Below are 25,819 nucleotides of genomic sequence, written 5' to 3'. Positions count from 1 at the left end.
CGAAAGGTTAATAGATATAATGCGTTAGACAATATTTATTATTTGATTACCTTGAAGAATGGACTTTCCCCATCCAGTAGCGATGCATTGTCTATTGTTTTGTACTAATTCATTTATTTCGGGTAAACAAATAGGATTTACATGAACATTGAGGGTTGCTGCTCTTTCAAGATGCAATATCGCGAGGTCATGTTCTCCAAGTCCTCGCGTATAACCAGGATGTAGACTGATGGACGATACGTTAATGATTTCAAAAGGTAGTGGTTCCTCGTGCTGTAATTCGTATCCCAATTTCCATTCACCCAACTTTATTGAAATATCACTTGGTGAAAGGCTTATGTAATAAAAAAAAAGTATAAAAGGTTATTTGAAATTGTTTATATTAATTACTAAAAAAAATAGGAATTAAATATAACGAAATATGAAAAACAATTAACAAGTATATTTATATTACATTTCTAAATTCTAGCTCGTCAAAGATACTGAAAGGTAATTGTATTTTGCAAAACACCAAAAAGCCGGGAAATACTAAAAGCATTCTTAATATCGTGAGCTTTCCATTAGGTTTTTGTTTTCTTCAAATAAGATTGTGATAAAAGAAAAAATAGCAAAAATAAATGCATACAGAAATTTTTAAAATAACTACACATATTAACAAAAAGTAGACTTGTTAATAACAAAAGAACATACAATACAAATAAGAAATAAGTGTAATAAAATAGTTGTATTTGCATTATAAAGTTTACTACGTTGTAAAAAGCATAACAAAAAGTAGAAGCTAACAGTTTCCATAGCTGCTTTCCTTTGTTTCCAAATTGTTTCTATTTGTTACATTATAAACACCAAACTGAACAATAATTGTGTCTCATGCATAAATTAATATATGAAATAAAGAAATATTAATCTGTAATTTTTATAACAGACTTCATTTCAGTTAATAAACTCAAATTTAAAGATCAAACAGTACTTTTTCATTGAAATGCTACTTTGACAATCTCTGAATTTTTTTACAAAGAATGTTTAAGTAACATTAGGTCTAGAAACTTATTTTCATAATGTAAACAAGTGAAGTTGTATCGGTGTACTCAGTTTTGTGTTTTACTATGTAATTGATTACTATTACTTTTTTTATTTGTTTACTTATTTATCTAATGTTGCATCGTTTTTACATTTAACATAACATTTACCTTTCAACACAGTTAGCTGCTGTTAATACATGTTCAGTACCAACTAGAGCACCGGAACAGAGAATTTTTCTTTCTGCTAAATGCAAAACCATTGCTTGCCACGGAATTTCAGCAAAAGATGTTACTGATTCTTCTATTTTTGATTGTTCCAAAACCTGACACAGAAAATTCCTTTAAATACACCTTACTTATACAGTCCCACCTATCTCTACCACCCTTAATTATTTTCTCATTTGTAAAGATACAAACAAATGCTTCGGAAAGATTATTGCATTTCAGGAGGGAAATTAGGTTATTGGATTGAAGGTCATCTTAAGGTCATAATTTTGTTTTGTTTACCAAGAGAAAGGTGGCATCGAAACGCATTGAATCGCGTATCACAACATGACTTTGAAATGACCTTGGACTGAAAATTTCACGAGTAAATGATCGAGGTGGAAGCTCGCGGCAAATATATAATTGATATCCATATAACACAGGTTGTATCGTACTTACCTTATTTCTAACACCGCATTTCAATTTTGATACTTGTACATTCAAATTATTTCTCACACGCCTATCATCACTTGGGGGTATTAAGGTTTTTGTAAAAACATTCGAATTTTCTGGTACCAACGTGGGCTCTGGTTTTGTTTCCTGCTGTTGTGCAGGCTGAGAGTTTGAAATTGTTTTTATAGGAGGTTTTACCTTAGCAAGATTCAGAAACGTTGGGAAACCTTTTTCGTCAAATCCACCACTATAATTTTCTGGAAGATTGTTTGTTGGCCAAGGATCAACGTAATTTGGATCTCGGCAACATTTCCCAATTATTTCATTTTTTGGATTTTTGCAAGTCTGTAAAAAATACAGTAATGACATTTGTGCAATTAACGACAGTATATATTAGATACGTTCGCTTTTACGGGCCAAATTTGAAGTTTCAATAGGAATCTTAATTTTCAAGTATTTTTATCCATACATTAAGAAATAAAAAATTGATGCATTATAATTTACTTTTATTTCAAATTCTTTCGCGCTCAAATGAATATCGATGCTACCTAATTAAATTTTCACCATGTGTTTTCTGTTACAATGGTTTTATTGTAGATAGAAGATATAAAATGTATCTTTCGCATTGCTAGAGTAGTATATTTTTCATTCCATTGTAAAATAAAATTGAAGAAAATTGGAGGTGTTTGTTCATTACTTGAAATTTCGTTAATATTAGATTATTGTTATTTGTATTATTGAAAAACGGCACGTATTATATGAAATCGTAATGTGTGCTTCTTCAATTGAACGAGATATTTTACTACTTTGTGTGTAAATATTGTCGAACTATAGTATTGAACGGAGCTCTGGTATAATTAGAATGAAGTTGAAAAAAGAATGCGTGTAACAATTTTATTAGAGTCTAAAAATTTGGAATCAAAAATTTTTTATTTCGTTATGCGAATTTTCGTTATACGAAGTGTCTACTGTACGTGTGAATTTAAATTTAAACATATATTGCATAATTTCATTGTTTCATCGTTAATTTTGTATTTCATCGACGTTCTTTTTGGAATATTGAAAATTAACATTAATCAAAGATTGTGAGAAAAATCTCCGCTTCACTGTATCTTGAACATTTTAATTGATATAATTTATTTTATAAAATAAAAATTACTCAACATCATTTACTTTGCAAAAATAAGAAACTGTATACTATATTTTAAAATATTTCGAAAATGATCTGTTTATAGATATTCTTCAATACTTCTTTCTCGTAAGCATATAAATGCATTTCGAAAATAGTACAATTAATGTAACAACATTTTTGGTTGTTCCATCTTTACTTACGCTCAGTGGTACACGTCGGAGGATTTGTTTACTCGATAACGCAACAGGCTGTGGACTAATCGTACCGTCCATGGTACAAAATTGTTCTTCAACGCAAAGAAGAGCTGCTGCACAGCCAAGCTGCATAGGTATCGCGGTTTCAAAGTCGGCTGAAGGTTTTTAATGTTTTAACAAAGAAATACGATAAATAACGGAAATATATTATGATAAGTTGAAATAATAATTTGATATACTTAGCGAGGAAGACCCAATATCTTGTCCAGAATTGTCACTGGGTACTGCAACCCCGCTACTCTTTATAGCTGACTGATCATCTTGAAAGACTATATTGTTATCATCTTGTTTTGCACTGCCTTCGGACGTATCAATTGTGCAACAAACTTGATTCTGAACTCGACACTGTTGAACCTTCGTGAAAAAATTAAAGTAATTTATTAGGTGTTCAAATTAAGTCGGTGCCTATTTTCAGAAAGTCTGGAAGACTTTATCGACTGAAAGTCGCCATACTTTTTCAGAAAGGGAATTCGTCAGTCGCCCAATAAATGGATAAAAAGTCGTTCAAAATAATGGAGATCATTTTGAAAATTTAAATTCTGTTCGATTTTTTGTAAATCGACATTTAAGCTTGTAAGAAAGTGCACCGAATCTAAATTTGTTTCGAAAACTGTCGACGTAAATAAATATACAAAAACATTTCAAATTAAGACATAAAGAATATTAAACATCATCGCTATTTCAGAATTATTACATAAGTAAAGAAATAAATAGGAACAATTTTTTGTTAATATATTTCTTCATTATTATTGAAACTAAAATTGCAAAATAATAAAAATATTTATCCTAACTTATTGTAATTACAAATTACTTCAAGTAAAATTCATTTCTACGAGTAAATGATCGTTTCGCTAAAAAAGAAAAAATGAACAAACATAAAATAAAATGTTACCTTAGCAAATGAAGAATAAGCGGCACTTTTGTCAAAGCGAATATAACCATTTAGGCAGTCATTTTTATCGACGCATAGTCTGTTCTCTCCGGTGCAGCTAATTGTAAAACCAGTTTGTTCCGAGGCTTCTGAATTACCAGAAGGGAAATAATCTTCATTGACTGACTCTCCATTGATTTGATGCTCGTCATCGTGGAATGCCACTTTCTGTTCTTTGGGAGTATGAAAGAACACTAGCTGATCTTGAGGGGGTTCGACTAACGCTAGCTGATCTTGAGGGGGTTCGACTAACGCTAGCTGATCTTGAGGAGGTTCGAATAACACTTGCTGTTCTTCTGGACTTGGAAATACAGCTGTTTGTTCGACATTTTGAAATTCTGTTCGAATGAAACAGAGTAACAATCATGAACAATACAAAGCCCAACTTTTATTTCATGTACACTGCCGTTTATAAGTATTAGGACATCTATTGTGTTCGTGCAGAAAGTATTAGACGATTTAAATTACATTTCTCTGTCGAAGTTAGTATTACATTGAGCCGTTTAACCCCTTAACTTATGATTACTTTTCTGACTATGCATCTAAGCGTCGGCCATTTTGCTGTTTTACTACTGTATCAGGTAACAGAAGCTAATCTGTTACAAATTAATTACATTTAGTAATCTTCAGTCTTACGAATTCAAACGAAAATTAGGATTACAATGAATTTTTCTTATTGATGTAACTATTTGTCTCACATCTTCGCCAGAATCTCTGCCAGGAGTCTCACACGTTGCTATAAGTTAAGGGGTTAATGTTTTTCTCGTAAATGGTAGATTTGTGAGAGAAATAGAAGAGGACAAAGTTTCATTATCTTTTATAATCAATATGACGATGAATTGAATAGATTTTTTAAATTTGCAATGGTTTTCGCGTAATGACCATACCACGAATTTTTTTCACTAGTTTCACTAGTTGTTTTTATATGATATGAAAGCGGTTGATAAGTTGAACGACCCACAAAAAACTCATTTTCAGCCTCAATTTCGCGTCAAATTTTGGTGTGGCGTAATACATGACACACTATTAGGATCTTACTTTTATGACAGCACCTTAAATGTAAATAGATATTCAGAAGTTTTATCGTATGCACTCTTTGTATTACGAGATCCCGGACTGAATAATTTTTTCTTCTTGACTGTTTAGGGTTGCTTCATATTCAATAGGTGTCCTATTATTTATAAACAGGATGGGATTTTCAGGGTGGATTTTCTGGCTATGGCGGTACGAGAGAGTTTTTGTACGTAATTTAAATGGTTTCGAAGAATGGAGAAGATGGAAGAAAAATTTGTTTTTGTCAAGGTCGCCTATATATTTTCACATGAATGTATATATATATTCTTTTCTTCTATATGATGTAGCAGACCTTGATGTGCATTTAAGCATGCATTAAAATGACTTTGGACTCTACAATTTTAAATCAAATGTGAATTTTCCTTTCATTTTTCTCTATTTCTTCCACTAAAACAATTTTTACTTGCACCTTATTCGTCCTTTGAAACCATTTAAGTTACATATTAAAGTTCTCTCGTATCAGTATAGTTAGAGAAGATAAATAGGTGGCCTGTTCCACACGATCCACCCTATACATAAGCAATAAATAGAAGTGATTTAACGGGAGGAACATACATTAGAACTTTTAGAAAAATAAGTAACAAACTTTTTAGTTAGTTATTCAATAAATTGTTATTACAAAATTGTTTAATAAATCGTTAGTGCTAATAAACTGTTTAGACATTTCTAAAACAGTATTGCCATGTCTTCAGTTTAAATAAACTGCACTAAACAAATAAAAAGCCAGAGATTTCTATTTGTACACTAATATTTTCGCGTATCATAAAAGAAATAAAACATTGCTTCGCGTTACACGTTTTTAGCACTTTAATTACTTAGTAAAGAAACCAAAATGTTACAGACCCGTGTAATGAGCCTGAGAATAATCTGCGGCGGGAGATCCATTTGTCGAAAAAATAGTTGTAACTAATATCAATAATTCGACAAGCATTTCTTTCGTCTTTCCACTGCGTATCCCTGCAAAAGTAACGTAATTAACATCACTTAAAAAGTTCTTTTCATTCAATTGTCATAAGAACAGTCGTAAATATTCGTAGAACTGCAGTTTTTAGGCGATAACGTTATGTTAAAGTTATAAAAACGTAGGAACTAGCAGAATTTGGTTAAATGAATGAAAAATCGCAAAGTAAGTAATTCAAACAAAATCAGCAAAGCATAAAAACAATAATATATCTGCCTATTCTTCAACATTGTAATAAAAGTAAAGAGAAGGCTGAAGCATTAAAGTATTTCTTCGATCGAATCCCGTGTAGGTGATCAATAATAAAATTAAAGAAATATTTACTAAATATTATTGCTGTTTCTTGTTAGTGACTTGTTTCTTAACATTTCATCAAAGAATTAAGTACTACTAATTTGATATACACTTTTTTCAATGTTAAATGGGTTTAGAGTTTTATTACCGTGCATATTTACCGTTTCTCCGCAAGATTTTAATTTATGGTCAGTTTATTACAGGTTAATATGCGTTTTAACGAAACATCTTTTTTTTTTTTTTTGTTACATTACCTTTTATTACATCTGTTTCTAAGAAGTTATGTAGCATTATCATTGTACTAGCTATTATCGTACCTTTTGCACCACCTTTCGTGCTCCCTCTTTGATTTTAAATATATATATACCGAAGTTCTTCAATTAATTTACATCGAAATACACGTTAAATGAACAATACTAGTTAAAAATACTACTACGATAGTTACGATAATTGCGGTAAAAATAAATTTCAATTTACAGCTTAAAGCAGACTTCGGGGCTTCTTTAAATGTGATTACGACTTATCAGACATCCTACTTTATAGCTGATCATATTACGTATGTGTGACATTATCTAGTGACAAATATTTCCGTGTGTCGCTTTCTATCATTAATCAAAATACGTGAGATTGTCGTGAAAGTTAGCGATATTAACCTTTCTACATATGTATATAAGTATGCACATGTACAGGGTGAATCACCTTAAATTATTCTCTTATCAGTGAGTGGAACGATCGAAAAAATATTTTTGTATCGCGTAATATGATTCAAAGCGACTCGTTAGTTAATCATAGTACACTTTCTATCATTTGTTTTACTTTGAAATTTTCAAGGTCAACTTCATTCTACGATAGATCTGCGTTTATGCACAAAAAACTGAAAGTGACCTTGAAAACTTACAAGGAGAACAAGTGATAATAAGTATAGTATAGTCATCTTGAGGGACTTGTTCGTGAAAAAAATTCGATCGGTCCACTAATAACGAAATAAATAGTTCAAGGTGTTATTTAAATAACCTCGTTAATTATGAGGTTACAGTAATCACGGGAAAGATGCCGCTTATTCTGAAAAATTGACAGTGTTCCTAAATTTTGTCAGGGAAAATTTTATAATGTATTTATAATAAATTAAAATTTTAATAAATATGTCACCTTTAAAACATTGAAATTCAATGTTTTCTTCTTCAGGGAGGGGCGCCTCGCTTCCGGAAGTGGTGCTGTATTTCGAAGAATTTGTAATTTTCAATTTAAACTTGTCATTCAGAAAATTAGTTAAAATAAAGTAATTTGACACTTTTATTTTCTGAAATTATAAAATACAATACAATATCATTTGTGCTTCTCTGAATTTAGTTGTCGTTTTCTCTTTCTCCCGCAGTCGTTACACACATGTATACAGAATCATACATGGTGCATGTTTCTTTCAGATTTTTCATTGAAAAGTAAATAATCTGCTTTTAGATATCGCGTTACCTATTGTAAAATACTTCTTTTCTATTTTAAACACCAAAGACATCATTTCAGTTGACTTAGCTTCCACTTAACGTAAGTAAAGAAACGGTCCTGAACATGTTAAGTGTGCAAATTAATTCGGTGTCTTTTTTAACAAACTACTGTGTTTATTTACAAAAAATCAAACACAATCTTATTGTTCTCAGCAGTCTCCATTATTTTGGATAATTTTTTTCCCATTCGTCAGGTAACTGACGAATTCCCTCTCTTAAAAAAGTATGATAGTTTTGAGCCGACAAATCTTTCGCTTTGTGAAAAAAGGCACCGAATTGATTGGTACACATAATATGTGAATAACGGTGCGGTTACCGCCATTCCTAAAATACCCACAGTACGGCATCTCTCCCATAATTACCGTACATTATAGCGTCAATGTCAACGGATAATATTTCGAATATTTATTTCAACTAAGGGAATTAGACTATTCATGTCGATAAGTATCGCGAAATAAGTACCATTGCGTTATTGAAGTCTTAGCTTATACTGAATTTCCAGCTTGATGTTAAAGGAAGAAAATTTTCGATAAGAGAATTGTCTCGTTAACTATTCGATTTATATATTTATTTATTTACATATACATATATGTATGTGTGTATACTGCCGTTCATAAGTATTAGATAACCCATTATGTTTATGTAGAAACTATTACATGATTTAAATTACATTTCCTCGCCAAAGTTAGGGTCATATATTAGTAAAAGTATATATGTACATATATGCACTCGTTATACTTCGAGATTCTAGAAAGAATAATTCTTTTTTAAGATCTTAATAATTCTGTTGTGACTTTTGTGAGTTGAATTACTTTATATTAAACTTGTTATTCCAAAGAGGCTTGCTTCACATTCAGTAAGTAGATTTTAGTATAACTTTGTAGATTTCTGTAGATTTTAATAAAATTTAGTAGATTTTGGTCAAATTTAGTGGATTTCAGTACATTTTAGTAGACTTCAGTAGACTTTCGTAAGTTTCAAATGACTTGGATAAATATTAATAGAACCCAGTAGATTTGAATAGAATTCAGCAGACTTCGGTAGATTTTGATAAATTTCATCAGAGTTCAGTAGCTTTCGATAGATTTCAGTAGAATTGAGGATGCTTCACACTCAGGAAGTGTCCTGATACTTACGAACGCGAGAGTACATACGTGATACCTTGTGAATGAAAGCTAAGTTGTTCTCTGTAACATTTTGATAAGGCAGATGAGATACGAATATAAAAGTCGGAGAATTCGCATGGTTAAGTATATACGAAGAAAGTGTTGTATATGAGAATGCTGACGTCCGGGTAAAGTGGTGAAAAGCATTAATTTTAATTTATGGAAAAAAGAAGAGCCATCACCCGGAAATAGCTGATCCGGGTCACGCCGTTTCGATCGAAAGAGAAAGGAATACACAGATTCTCGATTTTTACTTTTCTAATGTCCTACATTCCAAGAATGATATTTTTGAGCCCACGTCATTCTTTCCTCGACCTCGAGAGTGTTTCACTTCACCTCTCTACCTCCCTTTCTCCCTTCCTCATTCTTATTCCTTCGTCCGTATTATTAGTAACTACTACCTCACTACTGTTACCATTTGCCGAATTTTGCAATGTTACAAATTAACGTTAAGACCTTACACGTCAACCGATCACATATTCTTAACACTCGAATGAATTGAAATAGCACATTGTAAGAAGAACATGCTGTTTTCCTACGTACATGGGATGGGACTTGTTTTTTTCTGAAAGTTCAAATACGTTTCACTACGTAATTGTTAGCTTTGTTTGCATGCTGAAACACACATTTGTATTCAAGACCGAATATTACTGTATGTTTTTTAATAAATCGTTTTTGGCTTCATTTTTTACGTTGTTCAGATTTTAGCTGTTGAGATTCGCTTTTTTGGGGCAGCCGTTTAATTGGGACAAATTAGCCCGGTCCCAATGTGTTCCAATTAACCGGAATCCACTGTATGATTAATTCACGGTGGATTATTGTAAGGAATACTGAATTTTCGTTTAATTTATGGTTTCCTTTAAGCGTAACCTTTCCATTACATTATAAATTATTTGTGTATTTTATAGTGCAATGAATCTATTTAAGCACGTATTCAAATTGATAAAACTATAGTTACCTAATCAGCTGTTATATAACGCGTAGAAATTAAATTCATATATTCATTTTATCTATTCGACGTGGTTGTGAATACAAGAATTAGAGTTTTATTTTTTTCGTTTAATAATAAATGTGAAATTTTATTTTTGAAGTTATTTTTTAAACTTGCCATCATCGGTAGTCTCGTTCCTTTTATGTGCGTTTACTTTTAAACATTTTCTTATAATTCAGTTTTGTATCTTTTATGCTTATTTATTTTTAACTAATTAGTTTATTCAAGCAACGCAATGTCGGGAAAATATATACGAACTTGCGACCTTAAGTTCGACAATATAACTTACAAAGTAGATTATATTTTGTAATTTGTTATGAAATTTCTGTACGTTTGTAAGAATAAACGACTGGTTTACAAAGTAATTTTGAATTGGAGAAAGCACAGTCAGTTATTTAAACAATGTACTACGAATAAAAATATTGGAGTGTTTGTTAGTGGTGAGCAAATATTTCTACAAAAATTATTTCTAAAATAAAAGAAAATTTATTTCTAAAGTAATTTTTTTTTTTGCAAAATTAATAAAAATATCGTAAACTATTTGTTAGAATAATATAAAAACATAAAGAAATAACTTCGTAAACTTCAAACAATATTATAGAAGGTTTTACGTTATCCACAATCCTGTTTGAAGTTAAAATTAAATTTAGAAGTTTAAATTAATGGGAATAAGCGTGCATATAACTATGAAAAATCAAGCAATTTCAAATAAAATTGAAAATTACCAGACTGATTACAATTAAAACTCGCAGTACCTACGTGCTCAATAGATCCGCATGGGATGAATACGATTCACTAAATGGAATTTACTTTTCCACCTGATACACCTAAAAGAAAGTTAATAAAACTGACGCTGCTTTAATATTCGTTCTTCTTTTATATCGATTCACCAATCTTCGATATCTCCCTACCATGCGAATCGTAAATGCAACCTTGTACCCACCTTCCTTGGACCATCCTCTCTAAAAATTTCCTCACACTAATAAAATAGTTTTCCTAATTTGTTCATCAAGGTTCTATTACCTCGACGATATTCCTATTAAATATTTATATTATTTGTTTATCGGATAAAAATTTCGATGTTATTATATTATTATAGTAAAAAAAGAAACCTGCGTCCATTGTTCATTTCGTTTTTTGTTAATTCTGTAGCAAAAACTGTAAACATGTTTCGTCACATCGTGTAAGTAAATATCACATAAATATGTGTATAATACGAATATGGTAACAGATTATGTATGTATGTATGTGAATTAGAACCGTTACGCACTCTCGACCAGTTGCTGGCGACTTTGTCCACGAAGGACCAAAAACCAGGCAATTAAACGCAGAAACTCGAAAGTTGTCACAATCGTTGTATAAATTTTTCTGTATCGAAGCTCATTATTACGTTATGGTATAGTCGCCTATACGTTGCTTGTGTTTTCGTGGTCGCTGCGACTAACAATAAGTGCGTTTATATTCTCTTGAACCCAGTGGTTGGCGACGACCTGGTATGCTCGAATATTCGAGCAGTTGGATTTTCGAACTGAGCCGAGACTCGGTTTTCGATCCGATCCGAGAAGACTGAAAAATCGAGCTGTTCGAAAGAATCGAGTAACTCGAATTGTAATTCGAGAAGTCGAAAAGATCGAGTAGCTCGAAACAATCGAACGGCTGGAAAGAATCGAGTACATAGTTCGAATTGTAATCCGAGAAGTCGGAAAAATCGAGTAGTTCGAATTGTAAAATAATTATTATTTATTTATTTTTATTTTATTTTATAAACGGATTGGTCCCTTTTTATACATATGTGAAATACCGCATTAATGCTTATATAATAATTGTCTAATTGTTTTAACCGCCTTAAAGAGCTTTCTGTACATTTGATTTAAAAGAGGATATAAAGTAGCCAAAGAAATTTATGTTGCTAGTAATTTTGTTTGTTACATTTGACAGTCTGGTAATAACATCGATACGTTCGAATCGAGAGGTATTATTAAAGGTGCATTATTATTAATTCTCTCAAGAATCTTTGGACAGTAGACATGTCCGTTAAGTATTTTATAAAAATAAATCAAGTAGAGGGCAATCCTCCTATGTTCTAAGCTCGTAATGTTCAGTGAACGAATATCTGAATAGTTATGATCAGTGGCAGTTATTGGTTAACCAAGTTAAGCAGCGCATCTAAGAAATTTGTGTTGTACAGCGTTTAGTTGTGTCTTATGGTTTTTATAGTGTGGAGACCAGATGATTATTGTACACCTTTTCTTAATATACACGTAGGTTACAATATTCGAAGCATTCATAATCGATGCAGTCGGGCAGCTCGGAAATTTTTATCTTCTCCAAATATATTCGAACTATACTCGAAACATTCGAGCTACTCGATTCAGCGACATAAGGATTTATGTTAATTTCTGCTTTTTCGAGAACATTGACATGAAATTTTATTATTTCAGTTATTTTATTTTATTATTTTAGTGTTTCAATTATTCAAATAGGTTATGTTAGGTTAAGAATTGTTTGGTAGCTGGTAGGATAGTGATGGTGGAAAAATGCCATGAATAGGGTCTTCGAACACCGTTCTATTGCAATAATTAAATTTGGAGACGGTTGATGGTTTGCGTTGCATGTTCGATGACAGAACAAAGGCGACTAACTGTTTTGTGAATTCTGTGAGTCAAGGTGTTTTTTCCTCTCTCCGAAAGAAGAGACGTGAGACGTGCTTATCGGCATGCCGAAAAAAAGGTTCGCGTTCACGAGCTGCGACAGAACATAAACACGAAACGGTTTCTGCATTCGCCGCGAACTCGTTTAAATCCTTAACAGATATAATTAATACAATTATAATTTTATGGAAATAAAATCGGCTTAACATATCCCTCATTTGAATATAAACGTACTTTTTATATTTACACAATGTGTTCCGTAACATGTTGAAAGTACGGCAGGGGCTGATTCAGCACACTAAAATAAGAAAAAAAGTTCACATAAACATGCCCGATATGACTTTGTTTTCGAGTTACAGCTTAGTTTGTGTTGCAACAATTTTTCTTTAAATTGGATGGTGGTTTACTGTTTTCCTGCATGGTTTCAGGGTCATGTATGTGTTCTATTATGAATGGAGCAGTTAGTTCACAAGCTACGTTCAGTAAAGCAAGATTATTGGGAATTACTGATAATCGTGAAAATGAGTTATTCCAACTGTGAAATGGCTGATATATGTACATCTTATGTATGTACTTACAAAATGTAACACTGTACAGGTCGACCAAGCAAACCTGAAGATTCTAACGCGCATGCCTGTGTAAATGAGCGGAAAACAGGTGGGCGCATAATCCCCACTACTTTACGGTTCTAGATTGTCTCGGTTTGAGGGGAAGTCCTGATGTAAATAGATAAATGGTTATCAACCAGCCGTTGGTAATGTTTTGCGCTGATAAAAGAATAGGAAAGTGAAAAGATTATTTGTCCGCCTTGTCTTTTTACCTGGATCGGCGCAAAAGACAAACATTTAACAGCATCTAGGACGTTAATTTCCAAAAGATTCAAATATAGTAAACTGGGTAATTATATAGAACCGGGCACACCTCATCGATTTCAATGATTTTTAAATAAGTATGAAGGTCAATATTCTGAGCAATTTCACTTATACATGTAACCACCGCGCCGCTCGGCTTTAGTTTTCGAGATACTCATAAATATATTTTTGATATGGGTTAGATTTGGGCTTGGTTTATATTATACGCTTGATCGTTGCTTATCGTTGTTCAAAGAAGAGTAAGTACGATAGCCTTACTCGATCGTGATTGGCTAATTACCACCGAAGATATAACAAGTTCTTCTCCATCTTTCACTTTCTGACCCTAACTCCTCCCTGATCTAACCTAACCGTCAGGTTTGCTTGGTCGACCTATACTCTACATAATTCTGCTGTCTTCTTTTTATGTTAACTTTGTTCTCTGCAATTGAAACTATTTCAGCAGCACACGCCAATTCATGTACTTTCTCACCTACTATTTTCACCCTTGCCAATCCTTCTGCTCTCATGTTTTTCTTTAAATCTACCAAACATGTTAAATAGGCATTTCTGTCAAATGACCTTCCCTGTTTAAAACTTTCTTTCCCTTACTATCTCAGCATCTCGTTCCTTTATCCACGTTCATAGTCATTTTTCTCAACTATCCATTCACTCCTTGTAGAGCAGCATATACAGTTTAACCTTCCAAATTATTTTGGAATTATTCCCACTGTTTCCCAGAATTAACGATGATTCATCAGTTGAATCAACGAATTAAAATAAGAGAAATAAAATTGCTGTATTTTTCATTTTATCATTATAAGATGACTTCAATCTAATTGTTGAACTTATTGCAACGAAAACAACACCAAACACGATTATGTTTACATAATTTTGGAAAATTAACTGCTAAAAAGAATTTAAATAATGAGTGCAATGCACAAAATCATGTCAACTCAATAAAAATTTATTAAACATTGAACATTGAATACATATTGGGAGTGTCCCTTGTACGAATGTAAACAGTAGTTAATTCTTGCACACGCACTTGTTCTGTCTTACTGTGGTCTCCAGTATGCTTCAGAAGTGTTAGAGGGTAGAAATGTATTAACAGGCAATTTCTGGAACACATATCTCTTTTTCATGTAGTCCTCAATTCCAAGCCATGACAACTAAGGGAAAATCAGAAGAAACACGGAAAAGGGTTCAAAAAGCATATATGTGGTAACGAACATCACTTTTTATTTCCTTCACATGTAAAAGATTTGTAAACATAAAATTTCTCCTAAACTGTTCTGGAAATTTTTAAGAGATCATTCTCAAAGGCTTAAAATCCTTTGCTTTCTTTCACTCTCCATTCTCACTTTTTTTTTCTTTCATTACTAAATGATGTTGTACAAGGAATTATATGAAAGACAGTCAGTGTGCTGCCTGACAATTTTTTTCTATGATTTTCCACCAAAACCACCTGTTAAATTTCCAAGTCCTCCAACTGCAGTCTGTTGAAGTTGTTTTATGATATTTTGTAATCCTGACATGCCACCTGAAAAAATTGAAATATTTAGACCAAAATAAATAATAAATTTTTTTATCTTGCTATTGATTAAAGTAAACCATAGTTATAATTTCAATAGTTCAATATAATTTCAATAATTCAATAATTTCAAAAGTTTTAGGTGCTTTGCATCATTGTATCAGATGATTAGCAATGGTTAAAACTTAATTATTATCACAATACTAGTAACATCTTATAACTTACAGATCGACCAACCAAAGCTAAAGGTTCAGGGTGGAATATTAAGTTAAGAATTTTGTTTGCAATTTTGTAAAGTGCAGAAAACTATTTTTATTATTCAGTAATAACAAAAAATGTTTACTTTTCACTTTTCTAAATCTTAAAAAATATCAATACATTTCCTGAGGTTTCCTTTACAATAACAGTTTATTATATGTGAGTTATTTGGAAATTAACGTCCTAGGTGCTGTTAAATGTTCGTCTTATGCGCCGACATACCGACGCATTACCGACGGCTTATTGAGAACCACTGATGTATCTATCTATATATACCAAAAGTTCCCCTCAAGCAAAGATAGTATAGGATAGTAGAGTAATAGGGATGGCCCAACCGCCTGTTAGAACTTCAGAACTTTCAGGTTTGCATGGTCGATTTATACCATAGCCTAATTACATAAAGTAGTAACTATACTGTTAAACAATTGCATACTTCAATTGTATCAATAATAATAAAATTACATAAACGTTAGATAAATGCAAAAATAGTCATGAATTTGTTCAGTGCATTTCTCTTTAAATAATCATTTGATTTATAATGGAGTTGGTTAGACTATCTAATAAAATAGAGAAGAGAGATAGAGAGATAGAGAGAATGTTTATAAGACACATAACGTAAAAAAAGATGAGAAAAAATAAATGTGATATAAGTAAATGTAAAATAAAAATAAAATAGAAACAGAAATAAATATTAACTTTATGTTGAATTATTGAACTTGAGCTTAACTGAGGAGACCATTAGCAGACCCAAGACGAAATGTATCTTTCCTTCCTCTTTCTTTCCTCTCTCCTCGCTCTATTTCTTTCCTTCTGCCATACTCTACCGCTAGAAAAGTATTGCTTACCCATTTGTTGTAAAACCCTAGGATCCATCATTTTTGCCATTTGATGATTTAATTTTGCCATTTGTGTAGAATTGATACTTTTAGTCATATCTCCTGCTTTAAATAATCCTTTAATACCTCCCATTTTCTTTACAACTGCTGCAAATTTTGTGTATTGTGTAATTAAATCTTTGACTTCCTTTTCAGTCATTCCGGAGCCTTGAGCTACTCTTACTATTCTACCCGGTTGTTTACTGAACAATTTTGCACCATCCCTGTTGTCCAATTCTATAAATATTAATTCAGTTTTTTTTTTATTTAAAAATTGTAAGTTATATAATTAACAAAAAATAAATTAACACTAATATATAATCCAGACCTTTCCTTCATCAGGTAATTATGCTACTGATTAAATTGTTTAAAATAACATCGGTAATTTATTAAAAATAACTTATCGAAATGTTATTTCCTATAACAGGATACAAATAGAATTTCCGAAAAAGTATAATAAAATTAAATCTTCCAATTTGGAATATAATCCAGGTCAATTTACAAATGTAATAGGTGTATTTAATTGAAAGATAAAAAATAACCTGCATCATTCATGCTGTCCATGATGGTCATTAAACGTTTTAATCTTGCCATAGACTCCTGTTCTGTACCTTTCGACATGAAATCTTGACTGAAGCCAGGAATCATACCCTGTTTAACAAAGAATTGTATATAAAAAATTTCGTATTTATAGTATTCATATTATAGAAACTTCAATACAAGTCATAGAAAATATTAAAGGTACTAGTTGAACTAGTTGATAAAATAAAATAACGGAACAGACCTTACCATTAATTGAGAAAACGGCCCCATTTTCATAATATTCTGAAATTGTTCATACATGTCCCTCAAGGTGAATTGACCATGTTTGATTTTTTCAAGTAGTTCTTCATTATCATCAAGATTTAATTCATTTACTTTGTCTATAAGCCCTTCAATGTCACCCATACCCAATAATTTACTAATAAACGGTTTTGTTTTAAAGGGTTCTAAATCATCTATGTGTTCTCCAGTACCTACAAAGATTACTGGACTTTGTGTTGCAGCAACCCTACAGAAATAATTACGATTGTTGGCGTAGTTATTACTACTATCTTTTTTTATTATTGTACACACAAACACAAGCTTATAAGAGTACAAATGTTCTCTTCAAGATATTTTACAAAAGTTCAAATAAATTATTTAGAGACTATGAAAACTTACGCTGAAAGAGCACCTCCACCTTTCGCGTGTCCATCAAGTTTTGTGATAATGATAGAACCAACATTAACACGTTCCTTAAAAGCTTTTGCTTGAGCTTCACAAGCCTGACCTATTGTTGCGTCCATTACGAAAATTATATTGTCTGGTTGCTAAAAATAATAAAAATCTGTATTTATTATTTAGAAAATAAAAAAAAATTTTAATACATAAAAATTACGTCAAATCATTTGATTTTAAAAGAGAATTAATAATGTCACCTATTTTTCATTGAGATATAGTTATGTTTAATAATGCTCAGAAAATGTAAACTAAGTTTCTGTTATATGTAGGAACAGCGCATATTTTGTTTGAAAATGAAAAATTTTTAAGCGTTCCACATTAATTTATAAAACCTTATCTCCGTGATCATACATTTTGTTTCATTCAATCAAAATGATATTTATCGTTAGTTTTAAAGAATTAAATTATTAAAACTTACAAATTTAAATTGTTTCCAAAATATTAAATAGCAATTATCAAAGTTGTAAAAAATCTAATAAACAACGCTCTTTCGTTCTTAACATTTATGATATACAAGGTGGGGCAAAAATTTCGTCCACCTGGAATATTTTTGTTATTTGTAATAATATGGAAAAATGTTATATACAAAACTTGCACAATATAGAGGGGAACACAATGTGACGTAAATACTTTTTATGTGGACAGATGCATAGAGAAGATTTCAAGGTCATCTCAATTTTTTTGAATGGGCTGCAATATTTTTTTTTTATCACTGTGTGATAGCCGCTATTGTGGCGATTTCAGCATGCTATCATTAAAGGTCATTCAAGGTCAAATGTGGTGGTAAAAGAAATTTTCTTACATTACAGGAGATGTTCGAAGTGTTGACCATTTGTGTCGATGCAAAGTTGCAATCTTTGTAACGCTGAATCACGTTTTATTGCCTCTGAACTTATTCCAGCACATGCTGCAGTAATCTGTTGTCTCATATTTTCCGCTGTATGTAGTCGGTATTTCTTGATAGGCAACATTTGTGAGTGCTTCCCAGAGAAAGAATTCTAATGGGATTAAGTCTGGAGAACAACTTAGCCACGAAACTGATCCTTCACGTCCTATCCATCAATTTAGGTACAGTTCATTGAATGTGTCTCTTATTCTCCGAGCATAATGTGTGCTAAACATCCGTCGTGCTGTAACCACATTGTTTGGCGAACGTTTAGTGGTACATTTTCTAATAAATTCCCCAATGTATTTCTTATAAAATATTCGCATCTTTCGCTAGTAAGGGTCCCATCGATAAAATACGGTCTACACGTTAACTACCCATTCACATTGATGCTCAACTTATCGTAACCAACGTGAATTTTCGACAGACTAGTGTGGCATGTTATGCGGATTTAGATTTCCGTGGTTAGTAAATGTAGCTTCATCGGTAAACAATATTGAAGAAAAATATGTTGCGTTCGTTTCGTATTTCATGTCGACTCCATTGGCAAAATGCGACACGATTCATAAAATCCGTACTGAGAAAATCTTGATGGAGACTAATATGGTACCAATGGTAACAAGGATTCATAGCACGTTCCTTCTGCCGATAGCATACTCGCTTTCAATTTGTCGAGAACTAATCTGTGGATTACGAGCTACCATCGCAAGTACGCCAATTTCGTTTGTTTCATCGATTGTCCATTTTCGATGATTAGTGACTTATGTGTAGTCAAACTTCCGGTTTCTCTTACTTTTTTTTTTTTATACAATCTCTGAAATATTCGGTGCGAAGGATGTGTACGATTCGGATACCGTTCAGCATACAAGGCTATTATTGAATTTTGATCCTATCCATTTCTTCTTTAAAAGAAAACTTTTATCTTGATTATCACGGTGATATTTGACTCGGAAATTAAATCGATACTGACTACTGATATTCCACGCAATGTCGTTAATTGCCACAACGTTTACGTTCGTAACTGGGCATAATGTATTATTAGAACGTAAACATTGCGGCAAAACTGTCTATTTACATAAAAGTAAGAGTCAATGAATTACAGCATTTGCTAGAATAAATCCAGCGATGATAAGATGTATCCGCGGTTCCACAATTCTAAAGTAATAATAACTGTTTTACTATGTTCAGTGACCTTGAATGATCTTTAACGATAGCATGCTGAAATCGCTATTACTGATCTGTTTTTGTTTTTTTTTCACAGAAAATACGAGTAACTATTAAATTACTTACAATTGCATTTGCAACTTGAAGCATCTCCTCGAACAGGGATTCTTCTTGCTTGTGTCTACCGCTGGTATCAACAATAATGATTTCGTAACCTTCTTTTTTAAACATTTCTACACCATCCTGTGCTATTGTGACTGGGTCCACCTCTGTATAGCTAGATAACAAATTTGTTCAGCATTATTATAACGTTATTTACCATGCAACATTATTATTATTTGCATCCAAGGAACGAAGTGAAACGAAAAGTGCATATAAAAATGACATATCATACACGTCGACCTGTATAGTTATTATAGCTCGTATCTTTAACGTTCTCACGCGAATAGGAACGTGTGGTGCCCAGATTTGGCTGAGCATTTCACACTCGGGAAGAGATGACTTTTTGGCGGTGATTGTTAGGCAGGAGGGATGAGATCCCAAGAGAGGCGGGGTGTCTATGCAAGATTTCCCCCATGTAAATCAAAAATTTTGAAAAAGGGAGAAATGAGATAGGCGGAAAAGGAAAGGTTGTGTGCCTTCGTTCTGGGTCTCCGATTGGATTCGTCAGGAAGGCTACCTATTTAGGAGACCCGTGCTTTAGACACCGAGGACCTATCAGACTTGGGTCGGAAGTTGTACTTATACATATAGGGCGGTCCACGTAATTTCTCGAACAATTTCTAAAGTATGCGTTGTATGAAAAATTTGTTTTATGCAAGAGTTGCATGGTTTGCAGGGGCACATTACGTAGTGTATGTACTTTTATTATAGATGAAGGCTTTTCGGAGATTTCAAGGTCAACTTCGTTATTTTCAATGGAATGCTATACTTTTTACGCCAAAATATCGAACAAAGTTGAATTCTGAGTAAAAAAAGGTATTGATCATTATTAGCCCTAAACCTAATAATTAACATACGTGTAACAGACATCGCTCGGTTATCAGGAGTCCTTTAAACGAAAGTTCCATATAGTATATTACAAATATATTGTAATAAGAAACGAAGACTATTAGTACCGACATTAAAATTTTGATGCTTAGAAAAATTATTTCTGTTATAAACACTATTCGAAATTTCCTAATATTTTACAGTTTTACCCTTTTATACATAATCACTACAATTTAAAGCAAATTCCGCTCAAAAAGAAGCTCTCGCCCTTCTCACGACCTCTCTACGTTGGACTCATAATTTACATATCCACTTTTAAAGCCAAAGAATTTTAATTCTTGACAATATTGAGAATATCTTTAAAGAAGATTACAAAGAACAATTATACATAAAATACGATAGTAATTTTAATTTTAATAACAGTAACAGTAATGTTATTTATTTGTATTTTTCACTTATTTATTTAAGATTGTAAATAATTTTCCAATCATTACTCACCTTCCATAAAACGGAATTCTTGCTTTCGTTGCGTTTTGCTTTATCTGATCGTATGCGCCAGCACGAAAGGTATCGGCACAAACTAAGCAGGCTTTCCAGTTTTTCTTTAAATAATGATAAGCAAGTTTTGTGCAAGTAGTTGTCTTTCCTGAACCTTGTAGACCAACGAACATAATTATATTTGGTCGTCCTTTTATTGGCTGATAAGCTTTCACTCCAGGGTCAATTAACTACAATAAAACAGTCGGATTGTATTAAAAAAGAAAGCCTTTCAAAAAATTCAAGAACAATGTAATGAAGAGTCTGAAATACAATGTACGATATATTGTAGAATATTAATGTTTATAAGACGAATGCAAAACATTTCTTACATAGGAGTACAACAGGATGTTCCCCTTACTATGAATATCGTAATTACTTCCGCTGTTAGTGAAGATACGAAAAAAATTAAACGAGAGTTACATGGTTCAAGGACGTGCATCTAGTAATAATAAAACAAATTTCTCCAAGGTCATTTTTAAGATCATTTCAAGGTCATCGTCGTTACCTTCCGCTCGTTTTTTATTAGGTGACACTGTAACCGGTGACGAGAAACCAGTTCAATGACCTATGATATCATAATACATTGTTAACGGGAGACGCGAATTAGAATCTTTTGCTGGTGAAGAGATACGCTAATTCGCATCATCTACACCTCTAAAAATCACAGTACACTGTCAGTAATGTGATAACCGTGAAATGACCTTGAACAGTATAAATCATGTTTAAATGAAAAGAAAAGAAAAATGAGGAACGAGGCGCAAATGAATCGATTTACTTCGTTAGATGCTAAAAAATGTTGACCCCTCACGACAATACACTTACGTACACGACAAATGGGATAAGTGAATGACGTGTTTTACACTTCTTTAGTTTATATTACGATATGCATTCTTAGTTCGTTCTTGCTACATACCATCGCTACATAACATCGCTGTATATACGATTCATTTCAAAGTCCCCCACGAAAAATAATCCAGCGGTGATAATTCAGCAGCCAGGTAATGTTTCATCCACGTCCAATCCATCTATTGGAGAACATGTCACTTAATACGTTACGTATTTTGCGAGCATTATATGGGCTGGATAGCCACGGTATTGATACTACATTACTAATCGTTACTACACTGAAACATCCTTCGAATGATCGGAGTCATACTGATCGACAACAATCGATATTTTAGCAATTTGGTAGATTTCAGTAGACAAAGTAAGAAATTTCAGTTTCCGAATGACGATTGTACGCGAAAAGCAAATAACAGTATTTATTAACTTTCTCAAAAACCGAAAAACGATTCCACGTTAATTCTTTACTATCCAATGTCATTTCAAAATCGCAATGTCATAGATCGTTAAACTTGTCCCGATGTCGGCTGCAATATGTCTCGCGTGATAAAAAGAAACAGGTGGTATTGTGCTAAAAATGTCGAGAACTATAAAATCAAGAAGACCTGGGAAGAAGCTTTTTTTATTACCGCAAGACGCACGTCCTTGAATCATCTGGCCACGCTTCTAATCATTTTTTCATATTTAAACAAAAATTTTAATCAGGCATGTTCAAATTCAACGAGAGATGAAGTTCGTCGTGTAACTTCTTATATTGCACAGTCGGTAACATTGTATCACACTAATGGGATAGGTAGTGGGGGAAGCACCCTAAGTTTTGAAAGTTAGTTTGAACATGCTTGATGTGAACATTCGTAATTCGTAATTAATCAAATAATAATAATTTTAATGATATAGACATTAATGAAAATGTTTGAAAACAAAGAATAATAATAGCAAAAGAGATTAACAAAAAAATACACATAAATATAATAATAAGAAGTATTTATACTATTATTAAAAATTTATGCGTTTAAGATTAAATAGATTGTTTTACAATACTCCGTTAGATTGTAGTCTCTTATCAATTTTATAGTAAGCAATATGTAATAATGTAATACATGTGAAAAAGAAATCACAAAGGTAAAGGCGCAATTTTTAAATTATGTGTGACTTTTGAGATGTCTTGTTGTAAACTGCTTGTATTTCACTTTTTCCTTTTGACCTATCGCGATTTCATAACGCACGACGCATTTTATAGAGTAAATGTATTCAAAAGATCCCTTTTTTAGAGGCTAATGTAACAAAACATAGTAAATTTAAAAACACTCGTACAGATCGACCATCTTAGCGGTATAGTCGTTTTGACCATAGACACACTATCCAATTTATAGCTTATTGTAGTACATTGCACGCATACATACTCATAGGAGTAAACTTCCATTTTAAACGCAAACCTTATATTAATATTTATATAGTACACAACTTTATCTACACTAATCTTGTACAAACCACATGTTGTACCTTCCCCTCCTTATATTAATATTTGTATGCTATTTTCGTTATATCCTACTTTCTTCCTCTTGCTTCTGTACTTCTCTACCTCTTCTTTCCAGTTCCAGTCTCAAAACACCACCCTCGCTTGCCGTTGTTTCCACTGCTTCCGGAGCATAACCTCCTCCTTTAAAAAGTTCCCTTTATTTCTATACTTCATTATGACCGCTTTCCCTTTGTTCTTCTTCTTATCTGTTTTCCACATCTCTTCCCAGTTTCTCTTGTTTTTTCCTCATATACTCTTTCTTCCATTCCTTTTCCCTGCATTCGTCCTTATCCCGCTCTTCACTTCATTCATCTCTATCTATCTTGAGGTAGTCAACGTGTAATGTTTAAAATGGTAAATTTCATTTAATAAGTAAACAATCTATTTAAATATCCTTCGTCTAATTCTGGGTGTAGACATTCAATAGTTTATGAGATATTAAATAATAAAGGTTGAATTCAGTCATTGGGGCGCAAAGAAGCTTGGAAGCAAGCGGCCAAATTAAGCAGATCGCTTGGCGTAATGGCTATAGCTATAGCATAGTAAACGAATGGTCCGTGGTTCGATTTCATCTGGGGTTAAAATTTTTTTTCTTCTCTGTTTACTCTGTTCCAAATTAATTTCCATATTACGTTTTTCTAGTAAACTTTTTAATCCAAAAGAATATGCAAAAATGGTTTTCATAATATTATATTCTATATATCGTGTTGTCATGGATAGTATTTATCATAAAAATAATTCAATAAAAAATATCATTAATCTTTTTTGTCCAGTGGATTGGATTTTGATATAAAATATTAATACAATTATAAAACAATACATACAACAATGTAATAAAATATAATACAAATATCAATACAATATTAATACAAAATTGTTTAACAGTTCACTTTTACAATTTTTTATTGTATATGTAGCATTCTAATAGGTGATACTTATGGTAAAAACAATTAAAACAGACAGATTTCACACACTATATTCTATAAATGCTGTAACATTACAGACACACTGTTTTTTACATACATCATTAAAACTTTATTCATTAATATTGCAAAATATTTTGCGATTATCAACAAATTTCACAGTATATCACGTGTATTCTATTATATTCTTAAATACGATTGCAGACAATTGATTGTGGATTAACGCATATAATTTAATATAATCTTCCCTACCTGAAATTTCGCAATTATCTTTTAAAAAGAAATCAGCATTTTGAAAATTTGCAATTTACTATTTCACCTGCTTGTAAAACCATAGTAAGGTTGACATAAAAGTGTACATTCAATCTGAATATAAAATGTTTGTACAATTTGTTTAAAGAATACTGTAACAAAAAATTTGAATAAACATATCAAATGAAGTATCATATATTCTTTCAGTATTTTTGAGAAAATGCTCCATACTCTTTTAAACAACCTTGAACTATGTAATGTAGGTGATTTTTGTTTTACTAGTAAATAACAATTAGAACAAAGCCCAAATAATGTAGACAAAAACAGAACTGTTGCTGCATGATTGAAAGATTGCTGCAGATTAATTAAAAAAAATTTTATAAAAAAAATCCATGAAAATAATGTATACGTTTCTGTACTGGAATTTGACCATGGAAAGAATTTGTCATTGCTAAAACTTGGAGTTAAAGCTCAATTTTACAAATGTCTTCTGTGGATGAATGTAATTAATATACATTGTTATAATGATGAATCAAGTGTTGTGTACAACATTAATAGTTTTAAAATTGGCATCATATGGTTTAATGAATTTATCAATAATTCCTGCAGTAAATTGACCTTTATACACATGTTTTTAAAACAATTACTGTAGTTTTACAGTGTAAGTAGTATCTGTTAATCTTTCATCAAATTATCTCAATAAGTATTTTATTTAATATTATGCTTATAGAACTTTGTTGTTCAGTTTACTTCTCTAATCACTAGCTTTAGTCCAAAACAGTTTTCAGTCAGAGGTATTCCCTGGCTGAGTCTTATGAAATACAAATAGAATAATCAAATCATTTCAACTATAGCAGATGCGATTATGTCCTGATATGATGTGTAATAGAAATGTAGCAGAGAGCTTTATTGATAAATAAATAATAAATTTACTTAAAAAAGGGCAAGACATTTTCAAATAATAAGTAAAATTATTTTTCAATATTTTCTTTCAAATAGTAAACAAATTACTTACCTTTACAAGTTCTTTAAATACAGCACTTTGGATCATTCGCCTTTTATTTAGACCACCGGCCATATCATCAAAATCAATGACCCGACGCACATTTTCTCTTAGCTCTTTGACGAGCCTAATGTTAACATCTGCTTCAAGTAATGCCGCACATATTTCTTTTAGCATAGAATTAAGAACCTACAAATAACACAAAAGAAATTTATACAGAAGAATAAAACATCAACAAGAAAAATATTTTTACCTTTAAATATATTAGTTTTCATAAATAATTTTC

At 31.9% G+C, this 25,819-nt stretch overlaps 2 protein-coding genes across 3 annotated transcripts in view; both read right to left on the bottom strand.

The window, feature by feature from the left end:
• Positions 1-5,998, bottom strand: part of LOC108574567 (coagulation factor XII) — a 6,779-nt gene extending 781 nt beyond the window's left edge. Inside the window, exons 1-7 of the mRNA XM_017937180.1 lie at positions 5,911-5,998; positions 3,955-4,331; positions 3,242-3,416; positions 3,009-3,157; positions 1,683-2,021; positions 1,188-1,342; positions 51-334 (exon numbers count right to left, since the gene is read on the bottom strand). Of these exons, the coding sequence (XP_017792669.1) occupies positions 51-334; positions 1,188-1,342; positions 1,683-2,021; positions 3,009-3,157; positions 3,242-3,416; positions 3,955-4,331; positions 5,911-5,998 (1,567 nt within the window). The remainder of the gene's footprint in view (positions 1-50; positions 335-1,187; positions 1,343-1,682; positions 2,022-3,008; positions 3,158-3,241; positions 3,417-3,954; positions 4,332-5,910) is intronic.
• Positions 5,999-14,862: 8,864 nt separating this feature from the next.
• LOC108574802 (signal recognition particle 54 kDa protein) overlaps positions 14,863-25,819 on the bottom strand; it is an 11,817-nt gene continuing 860 nt past the window's right edge. Inside the window, exons 2-9 of one of the 2 annotated variants that reach the window (XM_017937449.1) lie at positions 25,546-25,722; positions 20,952-21,181; positions 19,590-19,740; positions 17,354-17,502; positions 16,940-17,201; positions 16,693-16,801; positions 16,121-16,387; positions 14,863-15,026 (exon numbers count right to left, since the gene is read on the bottom strand). In XM_017937449.1, the coding sequence (XP_017792938.1) occupies positions 14,929-15,026; positions 16,121-16,387; positions 16,693-16,801; positions 16,940-17,201; positions 17,354-17,502; positions 19,590-19,740; positions 20,952-21,181; positions 25,546-25,722 (1,443 nt within the window). In that variant the 3' untranslated portion in view covers positions 14,863-14,928. Of the gene's footprint in view, positions 15,027-16,120; positions 16,388-16,692; positions 16,802-16,939; positions 17,202-17,353; positions 17,503-19,589; positions 19,741-20,951; positions 21,182-21,906; positions 21,963-25,545; positions 25,723-25,819 lie in introns of those variants that run through there. The other variant, XM_017937457.1, reaches the window with a different exon arrangement.

This window comes from Habropoda laboriosa, unplaced genomic scaffold, assembly GCF_001263275.1.
Source record: "Habropoda laboriosa isolate 0110345459 unplaced genomic scaffold, ASM126327v1 scaffold11, whole genome shotgun sequence".
NCBI classification, from domain to species: Eukaryota; Metazoa; Arthropoda; class Insecta; order Hymenoptera; family Apidae; genus Habropoda; species Habropoda laboriosa.
This window is presented reverse-complemented; position numbering and strand designations above follow the sequence as displayed.